A 21,211-nucleotide genomic window follows, 5' to 3' on the forward strand; every position below is an offset into this window, starting at 1 on the left:
ATTTTTTCAAGAATGAAGTTTGTTCATCCGCACCAAATTGCGCATCGTTTGAATATTCCGCGGATTTCAGTAAGGCTCATAGCTGCGTTTTTCCTGGAAACTGGCAGCGTTACTCGGAAACCGTTGCCTGGTCGACCCAAAGTGAGATCTGCAAGAGAAGACCATTATATCGCAAATTTTACTCGTAAGAATCGAACGGTATCTGTAACAGACCTTCGAAGTTATTTTTTGAGGACCTATAGACGAGTGGTCTCAACCAGTACTCAAAGAAAATGGTTGCATTCCTCAAATTTTGGTACAAGAAGATCTTTAAGAGTACCTCGGCTATCACCTTGAAATAGAGCTACCCGTCGGCCATGGGGCAAAACACCACCAAGACTGGCTTTCACCACAATGGCGCAACGAAGGGTTCTAAACATTCGTCAAGAGAACTATATCCAGAGAATGAACTGGCCAGCAAACTCAGCAGACATTAATCCAATTGAGCACGTATGAGATTAATTAAGGGGACCAATATCCAATCACCAAAACCCACTTTCAACTTTTCAGGATTTCATTATTTCGTTCGGCGCATTATCCTCATCAATATTTCGACTTAAATCCTTATTCAGAGGTGATACAGTATGCTCTGTAGCATGCTATATTGCAAATTTAATTTATTCAACGAAACAAGAAAGTTGATGAAAATCTGGGCGTACGCCAATGCGTATCTTTGTGTATATGTACCCGATACAGTGAAACTGTCATATAATTTCTTTTCCTGGTTTTTTTGAATGAATATCGATAATTATCGCAGCGAAATTTATATAATTGTTTTCCTCTATTATATTCGTAAAACCCTCAAAAAGGGTTTTTGTTTTGGTATTTTTTCTTCACTAAATTCCTAATTGGTGTTCCTGATAAACGCCGAAAGTTTGATTATTACGTTATTACAAGCCGAAGTATTTTACTCTCCTTGCAGTTGAAGAACTGTCAGACCTAAGTTCTTATCAACTTTGGTGGAGGAAGATTAGCTCAGTATAGAGCTAGGACTTATCCCTTGAGGGAAGTAATTTGTGAATTTGAAAAATTATATTCTTTATTCTTGTAAATTTATAAATTTCGGATTCACTTATAAATATTTCTATTTTGTAAAATATTGTATGTCAATTTTTGTGGTACCAGATATTTTAAAGATTCAGATTGTGAAATACTTGTGTAAATATCAGAGGTGTTTGATCGACCTGAATTTTTGTCCCTTCCATTTGGTGAATTCAGAGATCAGAACCACGACTCAAAACAAACGACAGTTCTCGGGCATTTTGAATTGTAACAAAGAGGTTACAGCTCATTGTTCAGTGCATTTTTTCACTGCATTTTAACAATACTTGGACTTTTTATGCAAGGACTCAAGTATTCTTCTGCCATTCAATTTTAGTTTTGCCTATTTCTAAGGTTAAAAACTCTGCTGCTCGTTTATATTCATGACACTTGTGGCTTGATTTATATCTTCACCATCTCTCTCGACAACTTGATTTTGGATTCATGATACAAGGAAAGTATTTTCCTCATTCCAAATCACCAGTACTAAAGCTCGAACGTGATAGCTGATTTTGCTGTTTCAATATTATATCCGTCGTTCCCTTACATAGCGAACGAACTGGTTTATTCCTCACATTCTCATCATAAAATATCAGTATCAACCGAGTGGCTATAAAAATACCGAACTTTCGTTTTCACAACGAATTACTTTCATATTGCTTGCCATATTTCTAAGCCTGCTAACGACCACTTAACGACAGCCCATTTGTTAGGTAAAATGTATGATGTGTTTGGCCATTTTAGGGTTACGATAAAAATGAGTACGCTGTATATGAGAATCCAGTACCTTATTGCCATATTTATTATACATACGGTGTTGGTTATTGGGTATGATATTAGTTGGCTGGTAATAATTGGTTTTGTATTGGTCTTTATAGCCCATCTAGAGCATTTTTAATCAGAGGAGGTGATAAATGGCTTTCTATTGGCAATTGAATTCCACTGGAATTGAGTGGAAATTATTAACAGGGAGTTCGATATTAGTGCTCAGAGGAGTCAGAATAATATTTTTCCAGAAAATATTACTGCCACATACTCTCAAGGTCACGGTATTTGAAATGGATTTTTGGTACAACTCCCATGAAAAGAAGCGTATTCTTTATAGGTTACTGAATTTCAAAACTACGTTATGCTCATAACTACAGCCATTCACGACTTTTTTAGCAAACTATATGACAGTATAGGTAAAAACATGAAAACTCTATTCATGGATTTGAGAAAAGCTTTCGACCTGGTTAATCATGAATTGTTTCTCGAAAAATTGATAGCCTATGGATTAAGAGAGCAAGTAAATAATCTGCTGAGATCCTACTTGACCAACAGAGCCCAGGTAGTGGAGATAGATGGTGTAAGATCTAAAAAAAAATATAGAGTTTGGTGTTCCTTAGGGTTCTGTATTGGGGCCCCTATTGTTTTTACTATTTGTAAATGACCTACCAGATATAGATGAGAGAAATTCGATTGAAATGTTTGTCGATGATATCAGCTACCTATGTAGCCATGAAAATAAGGAAGAACTCATAATGTATGCTCAAAAAATATTAGAGAGATTCGTCAATTGGTTTAAAGATGAAAGACTGTACCTGAACATAGAAAAAACGGTATTTATCAACTTTACCCCTCGAACTAAACTCAGCATGGAACCATTTCTGATAAAAATTGATAGTAAGAGTATACAGCAGGTTTCAGAAACTAAATTCTTGGTGGTATGGCTTGAGAACAACTTGGGATGGGAAAGCCATACTAGTTCTGTATGTAATAGCTTGGCATCTACTTGCTATGCTTTGTATAGATTAAGGGAATTAACTAATGCGAATATATTAATGACCTATTATTGTTCTCATTTTTATTCCAGAATAAAATATGCTGTAATTTTCTGGGGATGTTCCTCTCTTAGTTTGAGAGTGTTTAAACATTAGAAGCGAGCTGTACGCATAATAGCAGATGTTCAAAGATATACTCCATGTAGGAACATATTTATTGAGTGAAGATTGCTCACAGTACCCTGTATTCATATTTTGGAAACTCTGGTATTTGTTAAATCTAATTTGGATAAGTTTCAGAGGAATAGCGATTATCATAACTATTACACACGGCATTTTGAGAAATTTTGTATACCTAGGCATAATCTCAGTATTTGTTAACAGAATCCAGCTTACTTTGGTATATCACTATACAATAAGCTACCAAACTCCATTGGAGAACTGAAGAATATTTCTGCATTCAAAAAAAGCGTGAGAAATATATTACTGGATAAATGTTATAATCATGTTAATGATTTCTTGAATGATAGTGGATTTAATTAATTGTGTATCACCTATAAAATAATTGTTTAATGACTATATTGAATGTTCTTAATCTTAAGGATTAATGAAGATTATTATTATTATTATTATTATACTGTGAAAAATATTATTTCTTACTGCACTTTGCCACACCATTCTTGATGGACCTATGAAATTGGACTTTTGAAATTGCATAGATAATGTCAACGAAGGCCATTTCGAATTAAATCAGGTACTTCTTTCATTTAAAATAATGCAGTTGTAGAAGAAGTATAGAGGAAAGTTTAACTTTTCTCACGAGTGTGGAAGTTTGTGGCACGAGCCTGAAAGGCGAGTGCTGCAATTTCAAAAGCCTAATTTCCTTAGTCTATCAAAAATGAAGTGGCAAAGTGCCATGACGAATAATATTTCTCGAAGTGAGCAATACATATTTTTGAAATTGAGCGAGCTATGAAGAATACCTAGGTACGCTACTTTCCACAACAGTTGTAGGAAAAGTATAGTGTGCAACATATGGGGAAAGTTCAACTTTTCTCACGTGTGTGGCCTTCTTTGACAGTAGGTACCTATGCAATTCTTGAGTTTCCATGGAAATGAATATATATCAATGGTACAGTGTACACAATGTGGAGATTTTCTGACTCGTTTGTTTCCACACTGGTAAGAAAAGTTGAATTTTCCCCTCTTGTTGCACAATATACCATTATTTATTTTCACTGGTAATAAAGCAATAAAAATCATGAAATTTGAGACGCACTAGATTGATATTCTTTGTCCGCAGTAGTAGTTTGAGGTCCTATGTAACAGAAGTCGTACCAAATTTCATGATTTTCAACCATCTGAAACGTTTTATATTGAACGGGCTATTTTCAAAGAATAATGATTTATTGATTGACCACTATTTCTGGTCTATTTTATTCGACTGTTTCAGTACTACAAAAAATTGATCTTGTTAACAAGTTCATTTCCGAATTTTTTGTTATTCATCACAACAGTTTTTTCGTGAACGACATATTGACTTCTTCAGGTGTTTATATATTTTCACCTCCGGGAGAGTAGTGAAACGAAAAATAAACCTCAAATTGTAACCAGTTGATGAAAGCAGTCTATTGGACTCAGAAGCTTTCTCACGCTTGTCCTTGTACCCATTGCTTGTTAAAACCATGACAATATCGTATATTACTGAGCCATTCAAGTGATGATTACGATCTGAATACAGAATGTAACCAATTCAGCTGTATCTCCAGAAAAACCTAATTTTAATTCCCAATGCTACTTAATTTTTCGGCAGTCAAGTTCATCGAACCCCTTGAAGGATATACTTAATTTCAGTTCATCTTGAAAGAGTGAATCTCCATTCAATTTTAGGTGAAAAAGATATAGGTACTTGTTTGAAATCCGGAAAAACTAACCATTATCAAGACAATTGCGCTTTCTTTACATGCGAAATTTCGTGCGAACAATGACTCCCATCAGTGGCGTACCCAGACATAAGCCTTGGGGGGGGGATAAAGAAAAAAAATTTCAATTTTTCCTTTTTTTGAAGAAGTTTTCCAAAGAATTTTGCTTACTCACAATAAGATTGTGATATATAAGGTTGTTACATATAATGGATATTCCTTCTGGGGGGGGGGGATATATCCCCCCTTGGGTACGCCACTGACTCCCATACAAATTTTTATAGACACACAAAAAAACTGCTTATGATTTTTTTCTTCCGTTATTTAATGCGCAAATTCGTCTGATTTTGTAGGATATTAGTTTGAGATTGTGAAGGATAATCCTATTGTGTAATCACTTTCAATTTCCGATTATCGATAACTGACAATTAACATGAATAAATATGGGATTGCGGTTTTGGTGTTTGTTGAATAGGAAATATTAATAGATATTATTCAATTGCCAAATTTGATTCACGATTCTAATCTACAAATTATCTTCGATCGCACTCAGCCATTTAAGAAACATTCATTCAATATTTCCGTTCCCATTTTTACTTGATATGGGAAATATTGGATCTACTTTATCAATTCGATTATGTTGAATTACATCGATTTTTAGGTAAATAATTACTACTATGAAGTGTGGAAGTAATGACATTTTTTTGAGCATAGTTACCTGAACAGATCGCTCTATCATTTTTTTTAATTTTAGCCGGCAATTGTCTGAATGTAATCCTCTACTCACAGACGACTAATCCGTCTATGAAAATATTCCCAATATCTAACAGACAACATATTCGATCGTGTTGAAATGAATGAAGAATTAACAGACCCGATCTTAGTTGAAAACGTTAATCATCAGGACGATTCTCTAAGCCTAATACTTTTCATTTTCATCATGGACTAGATAGGGCTACAAAATGAGGAATCGAAATGTTGGAGGCAAAGAATGGGGATGACCTTCACAGGTTACTTTATACATTTCACTGCACTGTGGAACTTTTCAATATGTCCATCCATATCTACAACACAAAACCAGAATGTATGACAACAATCATCAGAGATTCAAAAAATATTTTAAAAACTTGGAAATATCGAAACAAAGATCAGACATCAAACTATGGAAGCCACAAGAACTGCAACGTGCTTGAAAAACACAATATGAAACAACAGAATAATAAAAAAAGAAGTCTAGAATTTATAAGACCGTTATAAGTTCAATATTAGCATACATCAACATATACGTCTTCCAGGTTGGCACGAAATCGTAGAGGAAAACAAATCAGATCAATTAATCAAGAATTAATTCAAACAAGAGACAGATCTTCCAGATATACGTCTAAAACCAAGAGGCATTTAGATAAAGCAGTAATCAAAGTATTACGCAGAATAGCCGAAAATACTCTGGTGGTGATAAACGCAGTGAAAATATTAGGAAGGGAAGAGTGCAAGATTGAAAACATCAATGAGCTGCTGCTGAAGAGGAAGTGTGAATGGAATGAGCACATAATAATAATAATAATAATAATAATGTTTATTCATTCCCAAATACAAAAAAATAATAAACATCAATTCTACCTTAATTAATGAATGAACAAACATAAATCTCCCACAAAAGTATGACACTTGTGCGTGGGTTGTGATTCAAATTAACAACAATTCTATGGACAGACGAACACACAACTAAACAAACTTATTTCTGCTCGTGAATGTATCCCAAAACGACTTAGGTTTGCTCTTGATCCAGGTTTTAACTCTTCTATTGAACGTTCTGTTATTTTTTGTTTCTTTGATATCTACTGGAAGTTGATTATAAAGGAGTGGTGCGAGATATATGAATGATCTTTGTGCAACTGTTTTTTTTATTTTCGGTAATTGAAGATGATTTCCTCTTATTTCCATATAATCCTTTGGAGGTATCCCTTGATTGTGTTGGTAACTTAATAAAGCACGTCCATGGAGCTGTCTTACGGAGCATACTCTTGATAGTTCATATAATTTTTCTGTTGGGTAGGTGATTGGCTTTCCGTAAATGATTTTTATTATCCATTTTTGTATTACTTCCACTTGTTTGTAGTAAAAATCCGCCATTCCGCCCCATACCAGTACACCATAGCTCAAGTGAGGTTCAACTAACGCATAATACACTTTCATCAATTCATCTTCGCATATGTTTTTCAAGGATTTAATTCTGCTTATAAGTGATCTTACTTCGTGTACTACTAATTTTGATTGTTTTTGCCATTTTAAATGTGAGTCTACCATTATTTCTAGATATTTAATTTTTTCTGCACTTCGTACTTGAAAAGGTAACCCATCACCATTTTTAACTGTGAGTATTTGAAACGTGGGCTTTCCGCTTTATAAGCTAGTGAACGACATAAACCTGGTTTTATCCATATTGACAGTAAGTTTTCTGGAGTCGAGGAATTCTAGTATTTCTGTAAAATCTTCCTCGATTTTTCACTTCAATGAATTCCATGTGGGCGCTGTATAAAGGACTACCGTGTCGTCAGCGAAGCTTACAATTTGATTCTGAGCACTTAAAGTAAATAGATCATCAATGTACAGTAAAAATAATACATAATCCGAATGGATGGAGAAAGACTGATTGAGGCAGCAAGGAACAAATCCCCATCTGGGACAAGAAGCATTTGGAGACTCAAAGAAATATGGAGCGACAACATCAATATTGATTGAGGATGAAGGCATGAAGATGAAGGAGGAATATATAGGATATACTACAATTAGGAAGAATATGAAATACGATACTAAAGTATCTACGATTAAACAGAAAATATAAATAATGTCAGGAACTTATATTCAATTATTGAATGAGAAATCCTCTGTACAACTTCCAATACATTTATTTTCAATACAGCGTAGCGGTGAAACATAGTTTCTCTCACCTCTGACCAATTCATTTTGGATATTCACGTGAGATCTCCGAACCGCAAAGCTGACTGGTCGATTTTGTTATCATCAATAACGATTTTGACCTCTTATGTTCTTTTATTCAGTTTTGATGTCCTTTTTCATAACAAAAAAATTTAGATTCGATTTTTGTTCACAGGTTCTCATTATCAACAACTAAATATGTGAATTTCAATGAGTGATATGAAGCTTGAGAAAGTGGATATATCATCAGGTGATTTATATTCATTCTTATTTCAAATACTTGATCTGATTTCAGTATTTTTCAAAAAGTTCTATTAGCTATATTTATAAGATTTAGTTATAGAGAAGTGCATTGTTCCACGGATTTTTTTTTCTGGAAAATGAGTATGTTTCCTGGACTGACACGATTACGAATATATAACCAACAAACGTTCGTTAAAATCTACGGAATGTTCGTGGAAAATATGAATGAAATATAAAAACGCACAGATTTTACTCAATGGTTAAATATTTGCCTGTATCTGTAGGATTACGTAGGTTGTTCATATTGCAAAACACTACTCACGTGTGGACTGTACTGAAGCAAAGTGTCAAATATTTTTGGCAGAAGCGAGTATTCTAGTTATCAAATTATTAGCCCCTCGACTAAAATACTAGCCTAATGCGTATCAGCTATGAGCCATTCCGATTTTTTTACATAACACGAATATCAGCCGAAATCTGCTGAGCAGTTTAAAGAATTTCTAGGTAATTTTTTTAATAAACCAGGTGGTACCAGATGGAATTCATTGTTTGATTCAATATGTTACAAATAATTTTGAAGCACTTTGAAGAGCTGAATGATTTACTTCAGAAGTTTTATATCAAGTCTGCCTTTAGAAAGATCGAAACACAATATCTGAAAAACTGTTTTCAAATATTGGCTCCAATTGGCTCTGCTTTGGATATCTTTCAAATCGAAAAATACTTGTTATTATGGATACCTTGATTAGCTGTCAAATTTGAAACGACAAAGCTTAAGAAAACCAGTTTAATTGAGTCAGAATCGGCTAAATCTATTCTGAATGCCTGCATTGAAGTTTTAAACAGAGTGTTCCAATCGTTTCTTGAGGCTAGGAAAAATGCTATCTTAGCATAACATTTTTGATCCCTCAATAGGTTCAATTCATACTTGTGGCAATAGCCAGTGTCAATCTAGAGGAATCTAGAATTCTTTTAAAAAAATTATTACAACAGCTACAGCTAGGATGGTGAAAGTTCTAATATAAAAACGTCAGAAATCAGACTTACTTTGAAATTTATGGATAAGTTCTTCGATTTTGAATCTCGGGAAATCAATCCACAAGAGAGATCCCAACATACTCCAGAGTCTTTCCAGTCCCTTCTCGAAGAAATTGATGTGTCTAATTTAGAAAGATTCTAGAACATATTTTCTCCAATTCTGTGGTTATTCCGTTCATTCTTCCACATCTTGTAGAACAAAATCGTGCGAGAATATATCAGAAACGCACAGTTTTCATGGTTATATTTGATTATTATGTATTGGTACTCCGAACTTTCCGCCACGGTTTTATCTGTCAATTCATCAATTTGCCTTAAAGAAATCAGTTCTGCCAACCAACATTTTTCAATGCAAAAATCACTAAATGATATTTATGGAAATATTCAATTAATTTCATTAAAAATGCAATGAATTAGAGAAAATAATGTATAATACTCGTACAGAAGGCTCATTCTACCACTCGTTCATTCAAAAACTCGCAACTTCGTGGCTCGTTTTTGAATTTTGAACTCGTGGAAGAATATCAATGCCTTCTGCACTTGTATTATAAATAACTATTCTCTAATTCTGTGGTTATTCCGTTCATTCTTCCACATCTTGTAGAACAAAATCGTGCGAGAATATATCAGAAACGCACAGTTTTCATGGTTTTATTTTATTATTATATGTTGGTACTCCGAACTTTCCGCCACGGCTTTATCTGTCCATTCATCGTCAATTTGCCTTAAAGAAATCAGTTCTGCCAACCAACATTTTTCAATGCCAAAATCACCTAATGATATTTATGGAAATATTTCATTAATTTCAATAAAAATACAATGAATTAGAGAAAATAATGTATAATACTCGTACAGAAGGCTCATTCTACCACTCGTTCATTCCAAAACTCGCCATTTCGTGGCTCGTTTTTGAATTTTGAACTCGTGGAAGAATATCAATGCCTTCTGCACTTGTATTATAAATGACTATAACGGTATTGGAAGAATTCCCAACAATAAAAAATGATTTTTAGTATACATTTTCACCATTGGAGATCATATACCTATTTATAGCATTGGATCATATACCTATTTATAGCATTGGATATAAGGCAAATCTATGCCAATAAAATTATAGTCAATATCAAACAGAAGAAGATAAAATTAGTCATCAAAGAACACAACTACCTGACCAGAACAAGAAACGTCAACTATAAAAGACAGAGGGCAGAAAAAAGAATAGGACAGAGAAGTTGCACATACCTAGCTTCTAGATTGTACCCAAACGTGCCTACGGAAATAAGAGAACAAAGAAACATAAAGAAATTCAAGAAGGAAATAAAGAACTGGTTGACTTCAGAAGATAGGTCCATGATACATAGAATAATAAATTCAACATAAAGAATAACCATAATATTCAACTATGTAGTGGCAGAGAGGACAGGAATACCAGTGATGAATAATAACCATAATAATATGATAATGAAAAAAAAAAAAAATTAAATATGAATTAAGAAAAATGAAAATATCCCGATTGTGACAGATATTCCCGAACGTGACTGTGAACCCGATGAAGACGAAATATATAAAACGGCGTGACGAGGAGAGGAAGCTGGGACAGAACAAGACTTTTATTTTAGTATTTTATAAATTTGTTTTAGTTAGAGTGAAATTTATTTTAAACAACTGTAAACAGTTATTATAAATAACTCACAGTTTTTCCTAGAGTTTAAACAATCAATGTAATATTTGAATAAACTCTATTCTATTCTATTCTATTCTATTATAGCAATATATGCGAGCTCCAAGTTTGCGATTGGCGCATAAAAGAACGCGCAAAAGTTTTTCAGTGTTTTTCGCATTTTTTCATCAGTGTCCAGCTAGCTAGATAATGCAGGTTGAGTTCTCTAATCCAGCTACGAAACGTATGATCTGATTTCCCCGTTCAATTCTTTCGGAGATCTTCCGAATCTGGAAGGGAAGATGCATACGTGCGGACGAATGAATATTCATTATTTGCTCTTACCATCTGTCACAACTTCCAGGTGAGCCTACAGAATCAAATTAGGACGTAGAATTGCCAAACAAACTCCCTGCACGTCTCACTCTGCGAACGGCGCGCGTGCGCCTGGTCTAAATATAGACGGCAAACTAGCATGAAAAATTTAAAGGGAGCAGGAGGATCGTACGCTTTGGAATCGGAGATGGGGTTAATCGAAATTTGAGTCGGAACAGTCGGGACTTATGGAAACACCTCTATATCTCCGATTTTTGCGCGCTTATTGCAGGAAACATATTGCTATCGATGTCTGGAAATAATGAATTTCGTACGAACACGATTTTCGATACATGTGTTAACGTTTTTATATAAAATTTGTTTATCTACTCCTATTGAATTAGATATTCATTCATCAACTACTTTTGAGCAATTAATAGTATCTATTAACAAACAGCGTGAGTTATAATAACTCACTACTATAACTCACTATAATAAATCGGAAAAGATGGATCTGTGCTTCTATATTTCTCTGCTTCTATTCGATTTGCCGAAAGGGAACATTCCATTATTGTCATTAAGGGGAGAAATGTCCGAGGGAATGTCACTTTAATAATTTTGACGTTTTCAAATTGAGTAGGGAATGTTTTTTGGTATATTTTAGTTCACTTAGCACTAAATATAGAGCATCGTCTTCAATCTCTATGGACTTTCCACTCCATGCTAAGAAGCACACTCAACATGAATGTTGGAATCGATATAGAGAATTCAAAATTACGTAATTCCTCAAACGTCTATCACAGACACTAAAAAACCAAAATTTTTACTGGTTGTTCAAAATTTACACTTAACGACTAATTACAATCTAAAATTTGTATAGTATAGTTATAGTGTAACTATTAAGGTTTTTCAATAAAATTCTATCTCTGTACTCTGTACTGGATTCAAGCTAGCCGAAGCTAGTTCGATTGCGACACTAAGTTTCCATCTCTCTTGTATTCGGGATCGAGCACAAATATTTACTTTTTGTTTCTCCTTAGTTTGTATTTATTTCATAGTATTTATTGTTATAGTCATAGATAATGTATAGTATTCAACTTGCGGTAATGGTCATAACTCACTTGACGAATTACAGCACGAGCCGCAGGCGAGTGCTGCAATCTTCATCTGCGTGAGTTATGACCTACATTACCGCTCGTTGAATAATATACTATTATTTCATTGAATATTTCAACATAATGAATCATTTAAAATAACATCAGTCATTGAAATTGTAGTGACTCTCTGGCTTGCCAGAGAGATGGGCTGCGTATCTTTCGGAAATTATGAATGTTGAATATCGTCATGCGCCTACGATGCTTTGTTTATGAAATATTGCATACTTTTCAAAATATTTCTGTAGAAAAAGTTCCCAAAATGTATTCAATATAAAAATGAAAAACGCCATTGAAAATTAAAATTGACCTGTCCGAGCGTTTTATTTGAAAGCGGAGTGAATTTGGTTTCTCACTTCATTCACAAACTGTATATGAATCTGTTTATCCTCTCAATGAAACTCAACGAATCAGAGATTGCTAATAGGTTAAAACGACAATAAAACAAAATTACATCGCTATTGGCTATGGAAATAATTCGTTTGGATATGTCGCTTAGTTATGGAATTTGCTAAATTCGCGGAGAATTTGTATTGAATATTAGGTTGAGTTTACGCAAGTCATTCTTATTTTTGTATGATATCATTTCGCCAAAGAAATGATAGCACTCAGAAAAAGAACACAAAGAACGTCAGTTCGGCTCTTGTGAAATATCGAGACTTGTTCCTACCGAAATACCCAAACTAAATTAAATCGAAATCTAACTGAAACCTAAAATTTATATTAACTCACAAATCTAAATGTGTGTTTATTTTTTTTGTGTATTGTAATGTAATGTGTTCATGCAATTCATTTACCTTCTTTTTTTTTTACAAATTCAGATTCAGGTGAAAATTAAACTATTCTTTGGTTGAAAATCAATTCCTGAATAGGTTTAATATACTTATTTTATGGCAGTGTTTACAGAAAGATTAATGAATGAAGATATAATAGACTATTTTTCATTCTAATATATCAAAATCTGTGTGAAAACTGTAATCCCCCTCCATAATTAGGCCTTCCAGTACCCCATGGTCCTCCATAATGTCTGCCGTAGTTGGCATAGGCATCCAATCTTGTATTTCCATTGTTGGATCTCCACAAATTGGCATTTCCTGTGGCAGAAAAGTCAGTTCCAAATCCACCAGTATTAGAACCACTCAGGTTTATTCCAGAACCTGGAAAAAAAATGGAGGAAATTATAAAGGTAAATGATATCCATGGTATTTTTCTCGGTATTTTTATGTATGAAATAATTGTGTACCTGATGGTTTATGTTCATATCCAAGACCACCTCCTAATGTTGTTGGACCAGTTGGCCTAAATTGTTTGGAAACGAAACCTCCTCCACTAACTAGATGATTGTCATTTTCGAAAATAGTTCCTTTATGTCCTAAAGTCACCTGCGTACCTCCTGGATTCTTGTTGATATCCACTGATGTCTGTCTGAAAAATTGAATTTTTGAAAGATGAAAATACCCTGTGACTTGTATCATATAAAAGATTTATAAGGGTCATGTTTGAATTGCATACATTTCAATGCAACAGATTTAGATAGTTAAGATCTATGAACTATAATAATCAATGGTTTATAGTCAATTTTCCCGAATATGGCAATATCGAAAAAGTAAAATATTGAAACAACTTGTTCTCTTATATGTTCTCCAGATTGCGATAAGGAGCACTGTCAATATACACGAAACTCCTTTTTATTCATTTTTCAAACAACGACAAATGAAGCGTCACACAACCTTCAATATCTCAATCCAAACTTAACTCTGTATCCCGAAATTCTATATGCATCTTTTGAAGCTTGGCGGTACCAATGATGAGGCACTGGCGGTGTTATTCATTGGTTTGAGGAGAGGATAATATAAATATAACCTGTTTTCTTAAAAAAAAACAAAGCGAATAGGATTTCTACACAAACAACAAAAATTATTCAAACATGAAATACTCACCTTCGTTGTCGCTGAAGAGGCATTGGAACCATAAGATACTCTGATCCAAACTGATCTTCAACCAGATACGTGTCACCAGCAGCCAATGCTAATACTCCAAAAAGGAAAAATACACCCTTCAACATCATACTGATAGAACAGAAGTCCGTTAACGATAGAATCGATAGAACTTTTGAATTGAAGAAGTCGAACATTCATTCAACATTTTATATATTTTCTAGAAACGATGACCTAACTCAATTTGTTGGGATTCACCTTTTTCCATTCTTATCAATGAGTTGTGGTTTACATCTCTGAACCTGTGGTAGTACTATATACAATTCGATCAGGGTCAGTGAGGGTTATCTGTTTCATTATTTATTTATCATTACGCTGGAGGTTATTTTTGGACAAGGGACTTTACATTTCACTCTACTATGTTTCGCTACTTATGAGGTAGTTTAATTGTTTTCTTGGTAGGTCAGCGAATATTAAAATTCCCTGATTTTATTTACTGCAATACATTTGAGATTGCATTACTCAATATCGAATCCTATCGACATGAAGGTCTATGAAAGTTAATTTTTTTTTCAAATTCAATTCGAATTTATTCATCACAATATAAAATATACAATGAGCATATTGTACATACATACATTTTACTGAAAAATCTTTGAATTCTAGATATTTTCTGAAGTTATTCTTTCAAATATTTTTTTTTAATCCTTGTGCTCATAATCAGCATACCAATAAACTCGATATTGACTAATGTAAATGTCAAGTTGAAATTTCGGACAGGTCATATCTTGTGAACATTAAAGTGTTGGTAATATTCAAGCCAAATAACAATAAAATAATAATAATAAAAATAATAATGCATCTTTATTTCTAATAAAGGTATACATGACATATTTTAATGATTGTAAAACCACGAAAAGAAATAGTGTCAATCCGAAAAAAAACAAAAAGATATCATAAATGATATTCCATAAATTACCTAACTGAATAAGGTTCAATTTCTAATAACAACTCAAAAACTTTTTTCTTATAGCGCCGTAGATTGGATTCAGTTCTAATATAGGCTGGAAGCTTGTTGAAATACTTTATGCTGCAATACTCAGCATTTTTCTCAGTCAGAGTCAATCTATGTTTGGGATACATTAGTAGTGTTGCTCTTGTGTTATAAGCTCCAGTGGAAAGTTCAATGGACTTATTCCTATTCTTGAAAAGAAAAAGCAGGCATTTTGTCTGAATTTGTTCCTGCATGACTCTTTCACTCCTAGGCCTAAAATTCTTCTTAAAGCTCTTTTTTGCAATCTAGTAACATACTCTAGGCCAGATGAACTGCCGTAAAACATTGCACCATACCTAATCCTTGATTCGAAGACGGCTTGATAGATTGACTTGAGTGAATCAGTCTCTAGATAGTTACTGAGAATAAAGAGAATAGCATATATTAGTAAGTTTCTTACATAGTTCAGTAATATGGTCATCCCAGTTCAATGACTGATCAACAATCATTCCTAAAATCTTGACTGAAGAGGAGTAGGAGATGTTCTCTGATTCCAATTTGAGTTCTTGTGGAGTATCAAAACCAGCATGACTAGTTTCGAAGAGGGTTACCTTTGTCTTGTCAGCTTTTACTGAGAGGCCATTGTCAGCAAACCACCTCAAAATCTCAACCATAACCTCATTGACCAACCGTACGATCTCGGGATACCTTAGAGCTCTCATTAGAAGATAAGTGTCATCAGCATAATCCATCATGAATATGTTAAATTTCATGATAATGTATTCAAGATCAATCATGAAGATAATGAAGAGCAGAGGACCCAGAATACTGGCCTGGGGTACTCCAGAATGAATTTTAGCTGGATCTGATTTAATTTCTCGAGTCTGGTCGGAAATCACAACTTTTTGTGTACGATTCAGTAGGAAAGATTTGAATCATTTCAGAGCTGTACCTTTAACCCCCTATTTGTGGAGTTTTTTCAGTAACAAATTGAGGTCAAGGCTGTCGAATGCCTTACTCAAATCAACAAAAAGGCCAACAATCATCTCAGATGATTCAAGTGCATCAATAATAACTTTGATGAAATCATAGATTGCAGTCTGTGTAGAGCGACCCTTCATATAACCATGTTGAGAGGTAGCGAATAAACTGTACCTGTAAAAGAAACCAGTCAACTGTTTGCATACCACCATCTCAAAAGTTTCGGAGAAAGTGCTCAGTATACTTATAGGCCTGTAATTCGCAATTTCATTGACATCACCCTCTTTATGCAAAGGTTTCACCACTGCTTCCTTCAAAACATCCGGGAAAGCACCATACTTCAAGGAGTTATTAATTATGTAAGTGTTAGGCTCACATATCTCATCAATGCAGTGTTTTACAACAGTGGTAGGAACACCATCAGGACCAGCACTCTTCTTGTTCTTCATTTCTTTACAGATTTCCAAAATATCTTATTCAGTGACCTCATCAAATACAAAGTTTTCTTCAATTTCTGAAACTTGAGTACAATCACCATAATCTGTAGGTTTGCTAGAACTGGATGTATAGTGTCCATTGAATTTATTGGCAAGTTCTTTAGGACTTTTGAAATAATTTACTTTTGTTGTCAGACTGCAAAATCTGATCCTTGTATATTTTGGTTCTTAGACCTTTAAGTAAACCATCATACTCCTTCTTTGTTTTCTTATAGGCCTCCCTAAAAATGGGATTTCTTAGTTGACAGGTGTAAAGAATGTCCAGCCTCGATTTGCAATTACTAAGTGCATTATCAGCAAAAAGCGCTGCTCTTTTTGGACCATGCCTAGTCGATATTTCATGTAAGGACATATTCCATTGAACTCGGAGGTGAATAATCTCAGAAAAGCCTCCCACTGTAAATTGACTTCATGATCATCCAACTCATACATGGGGCTCCAATCCATCACCTTTAATTTTTGCTTCAATTCATCTAATCTATGAGCTTGCAACATTCTTTTACATGACTGATTTGTCCTGGACAGTCCACCTGAAATATTTATGCTTATTAATTGTGCGGTATTATGGTCACACATATTTGTATTAATCATCTTGGTTTGGTAATCCATCTGGTTTGTGAGTATATTATCAATACATGTAGATGATCTAGTAGGTTGAGAAAAGGTGTGACATAATCCATATGAATGCAAGATGTCAGTGAATCTTTGTTTGTATCTGTTTATCTTGAGTTATGCCGATTTTTTTAAGAAAAAATCGAAATTAATATATTTTTTCAAAGTATTTGACTTGGTCTTTCATATAATAGAAATTTATTCAATTGATACTGAATACGAGTGACTTCAATTTCGACTAATTTATTTTGTAGATAACAACTGTTCTGAACCACAGTACCTTCTACCTGAAGTTATTTGAAATGTATTAGGTGTACAACTTTGCTTTTGCCGTTTTACAATAGATGGCAGTAGCGGCAAGACGTAATTGAAATAAATATATCGTAGATGTCGAAACATTGTCGGTTTGTGTCTGCATCAAAAAATTATTATGGATTAAACATGTTAGCTTACAAGCCAATTTCTCGTTATTCGCGGGAGATTTCTCAATTTTCAGCTTTAATATGAAGAAATCTGCGGCTGAGGCTCTTCGAATGCTCTCTAATTTCTATGGTGAGGCCGCTATTAGTAAACGCTTCGAGAAAGGTGATTTTGACGTCGAAGACCAGCATGGCGGTGGAAGACGGAAGGTTTTCGGAGATGCAGAATATAAGGCATTACTTGATCAAAACCTATGTCCAACGCAAAAAGAATTTGCAGAATCATTGACAGTGACACAACAAGCCAATTCAAAACGCCTAAACAAGGAAATTGGATGCCGTTGAAACAGGCGTTTGTTTGCTTGTAAACAGCTGCTTGAAAGGCAAAGACGGAAGGTATTTCTGCATCGCATTGTGACTGAATACGAAATATGGGTTTATAACGCTAATCCCAAGCAAAGAAAATTATGGGAATATCCCGGCCATTCTTCCACGTCGACGGCCAAACCGAATATTCACGGTTCCACGGTAATGTCAGTATTTGGTGAGACCAGCAGTTCCGGTTTTATGAAGAAGTAAAAAATTGGATCGATTCGTGGATCGCTTCAAAAGATCAGTTTTTTCAAGGTGGGATTCGTACGTTGCCCGAAAGATGGAAGAAAGTAGTGGCCAGCGATGGACAATACTTTGAATCATAAATGTATAACTAGTTCTTCATAATAAAGCGTCGATTTTCGGGAAAAAAAAAGGCGGAAACAAAGTTGTACGCCTATGTACGAAATCTAAGGAAGCTACTATGTAGCGAAAAAATTGTTGAATAACATAGCAAAATAGTGGGAATTGGAATAACTTGTATTTGATATCAATCAAACTTCAACTTCCCGTATATCGCAAATGAAGCGTTAACAGTGTAGCATAACTTTTCTTGTGATCACACAAGTAGTGAACTATCTTCGTTTATGTCTCCAAATTAGGAACAAACTGTATCACGTTCGTCTTGTTCTCAAATTTTGTTTATAAGGTGTTAGATAGAATTCTATTGCAATCTTCTACGATAACATATGTTCATTTTCCAAAGAATATGTACTTTGAATTATCTTGTTTGTTTGAGTCTATCACACTTTATGTTCTTCATTATAATTTTCACTTCCTCTGTCTGACAATGTTTGTTTTCCACAACCTGAAACGAGAGCAACAAAACCTAACACGGTGAATCTAACGGATATAAGAGTGAACCGAATTGTTATTCCATGGAGAACAGAACACTATAGATACGCAGCTTCTCCAAGAAATACACGATCCCCAAAAAAAGGGGGCTAACAATATATTCGCCAAGGCGCAACAACGTAGTCGTCGTACATGGGAATTGCATGTTGAGTATGTGATTGATGTTATGAAAGCCATTTACATAATTTTCGTCGTGCAGCCCCCATATTCACGTAGAAAATGAGGGTGGCATCAAATCGTGCGTTCAAACCTACCCGATCGTTAAAAACCACAAATATGCGGAGTGTATCTCGACGCCAAGCAGACTGCAAGCGACGCTTTGACGTAGCCATCAATATTGCATGAGTTTGAGTTTCTGCGTCCTTTTCCCAAAGCCGCCTTTCCATCAAGTGATTTACTTGTCGGGATTGTTCACTTCGCTAGTTCTGTTTTGATTACGGCTAGTTTTGGAAACGTCCATCCCTTCCTGTTTCCGTATCTCTGTCCGAATTCCATGGAAATTTATATGGATGCTTACTTGACAGGCTTCTCTTATGATTCTTCAACTAATTTTACTTGTACAGGGTAATCCATAAAGGTATCCCAAAACTTTTTCAGCGTAAAGCACATAGCACAATTTCCGATGATTCATTCCTACAAGAATTGTTGTTTCTTTGAAAATTACTCGATGGTTCTCCGAACTATATTTCGTCCCAATGTCTGTAATTTTAGAATTTTGAGACGGAAAGATAAGCCAGCTGAAATTCGCCTCATTGATGACAAATGCTTCCTCAAGTACGATAATAGACAAAATTCCAATAGGCGCTTCGTACTATGGCCTTTCCAGTTGAATTTTCCTGAGCAACAACAATTTTCCAACAACCAATCAAATTTTGTCATTTTGTGTCATATCAAACAATTTCACCTAATCATGTCAACAATAAACTGATAATTGCATTCAATGCAATTACAACCACATTCCAAATAAATTTCGAAATGTCACGTTTTGGCAATACGTATATTCAAAGTATAACAAAATACAGGGTGCGGCGGAGCCGATTGACGAGTTTTGACTTGTCATTGCTCGGGATGTGGTTGATGCAGGTAGGTGTGGAAGGGGTTTTTGTGTTCCTTAGAGTTTTTAGTTTTTAGTCAGCACCATGTTTCGGACCGGAGTGCATCGAGGCTTTGCTATTCGCATGTTTTACGAATATAACCATTCTGTGCACGACCAAGCGGGCATTTCGGCATTCTTTTCAACGTTTCAGTCCCCTCTGCAAACACAATCAAAATTTGGGCTCTTCAACTTAAGTAAACAGGAAGTACATGACGAGGGCTAGGACACGGAACCACCGAGAGCGGTAATAACACAGGAAAATGTGCAGGCTGTTCGAGTAGCAGTCGAGAATTCAGCAAGACGCTCTGCACGAAGGCATGCGATAGCTCTGGGAATGTCAGGCCGATATTTGAGGAGGATTCTGCATGAAGATTCATCAATCCACCCGTGTAAAATCATGCTTGTTCAAGAGTTGAGGGGTGCTGATTACGTGAACCGAAAAATCGTTTTGAGGAAATGAATCAGCGCATCTCCCCAAGAGAAATTTTTTTCAGTAGTGATGAGGCACATTTTTCTTTTTCTGGATTAGTGAATACGCGAAATTTTCGATACTGGGCTGCATGTTATCCTCTTCAACTTCATGAAAGACCACTTTATAGACCTAAAGTCACAGTTTGGTGTGCTGTATCTCAATTCGAAGCGATAGGCCCTTATTTTTTCGAGGAGGAAAACTTCCCAGCGTTATGTGTCGATGTTGGAGACTTTCCTGCAGCCTGAATTGGGAGAACTTGCTTCAACTATCGTCCACACACCCTGCCAGAACTCAAGCAACCAATATTCGAAGAAATCCGGGCCATAACGCTCGAAGTATGCCGAAAAGAGGTCAACAACTTCCAAAATCGACTACATCGGTGTGTCGCTGATGACGCCCGCCTATTTCTTTCAAATAGCCCTTCGAAACTCGTCAGTCGGCTCTGCCGCACCCTGTTGAAATGCGTTGATCAAAGAAAAATTCCCAGAAATACAACATACAGTCACAAATATGTTTGGGGAATATTTCTGGATTTTTGCTACGAAAGAGAATATGAATTGAATGAACATTGAAGCTTAGAAGAATTGACTTTGATACTAATAGATTGGGCGGTTAATATGAAGAAAGAAGACAGGACCGAATATAAAGGAGCAACAGTGAAGACAATGTGGAACTTTTGTGCAAACTCTTGCAAAAAAGTACTGTAATGACTATAACATTGAGACAAATCTACCCCACAAAATATCTGAGTTCAATTCAAAAGGGAATTCAGGTTGGATAGTTGGTGAGAGGTCAAAAACGTGGCTTCCGGAAAGCCATTAGTTGAAACAACATCAAACGAATAGCTCTTTATCGATGATA

General features: G+C 35.0%; 2 protein-coding genes across 7 annotated transcripts in view; one reads left to right on the forward strand and one right to left on the reverse strand.

The window, feature by feature from the left end:
- The window catches only part of LOC123670744 (protein unc-13 homolog B), a 637,597-nt gene that overhangs the window by 417,921 nt on the left and 198,465 nt on the right, over positions 1-21,211 (forward strand). For 3 of the 6 annotated variants that reach the window (XM_045604282.1, XM_045604283.1, XM_045604287.1), the window contains exon 1: positions 7,680-7,955. The exons of 2 other annotated variants lie outside the window; for them this stretch is intronic. The gene's annotated coding sequence lies outside the window, so the exon portion shown is untranslated. Of the gene's footprint in view, positions 1-7,679; positions 7,956-21,211 lie in introns of those variants that run through there. One more of the 6 variants, XM_045604286.1, reaches the window with a different exon arrangement.
- Positions 12,961-14,242, reverse strand: LOC123670748 (attacin-B-like). Its single transcript, XM_045604293.1, has 3 exons — positions 14,056-14,242; positions 13,359-13,540; positions 12,961-13,272 (listed from the first exon to the last, which is right to left on the reverse strand). Exons 1-3 carry the CDS (start codon positions 14,181-14,183, stop codon positions 13,070-13,072), a joined length of 513 nt encoding a protein of 170 aa, XP_045460249.1. The 5' UTR covers positions 14,184-14,242; the 3' UTR covers positions 12,961-13,069.

Source organism: Harmonia axyridis, chromosome 1 (genome assembly GCF_914767665.1).
Source record: "Harmonia axyridis chromosome 1, icHarAxyr1.1, whole genome shotgun sequence".
NCBI lineage: Eukaryota > Metazoa > Arthropoda > Insecta > Coleoptera > Coccinellidae > Harmonia > Harmonia axyridis.

Bases quoted from the DNA above. Each gene is read 5' to 3' on its own strand.
- LOC123670748 (XM_045604293.1), bottom strand. From the start codon at position 14,183: ATGATGTTGAAGGGTGTATTTTTCCTTTTTGGAGTATTAGCATTGGCT. The intron at 13,541-14,055 runs GTGAGTATTTCA...TCAATTTTTCAG, and splicing joins CCTCTTCAGCGACAACGAAG to ACAGACATCAGTGGATATCA. The intron at 13,273-13,358 runs GTACACAATTAT...TTTTTTTTCCAG, and splicing joins ATATGAACATAAACCATCAG to GTTCTGGAATAAACCTGAGT.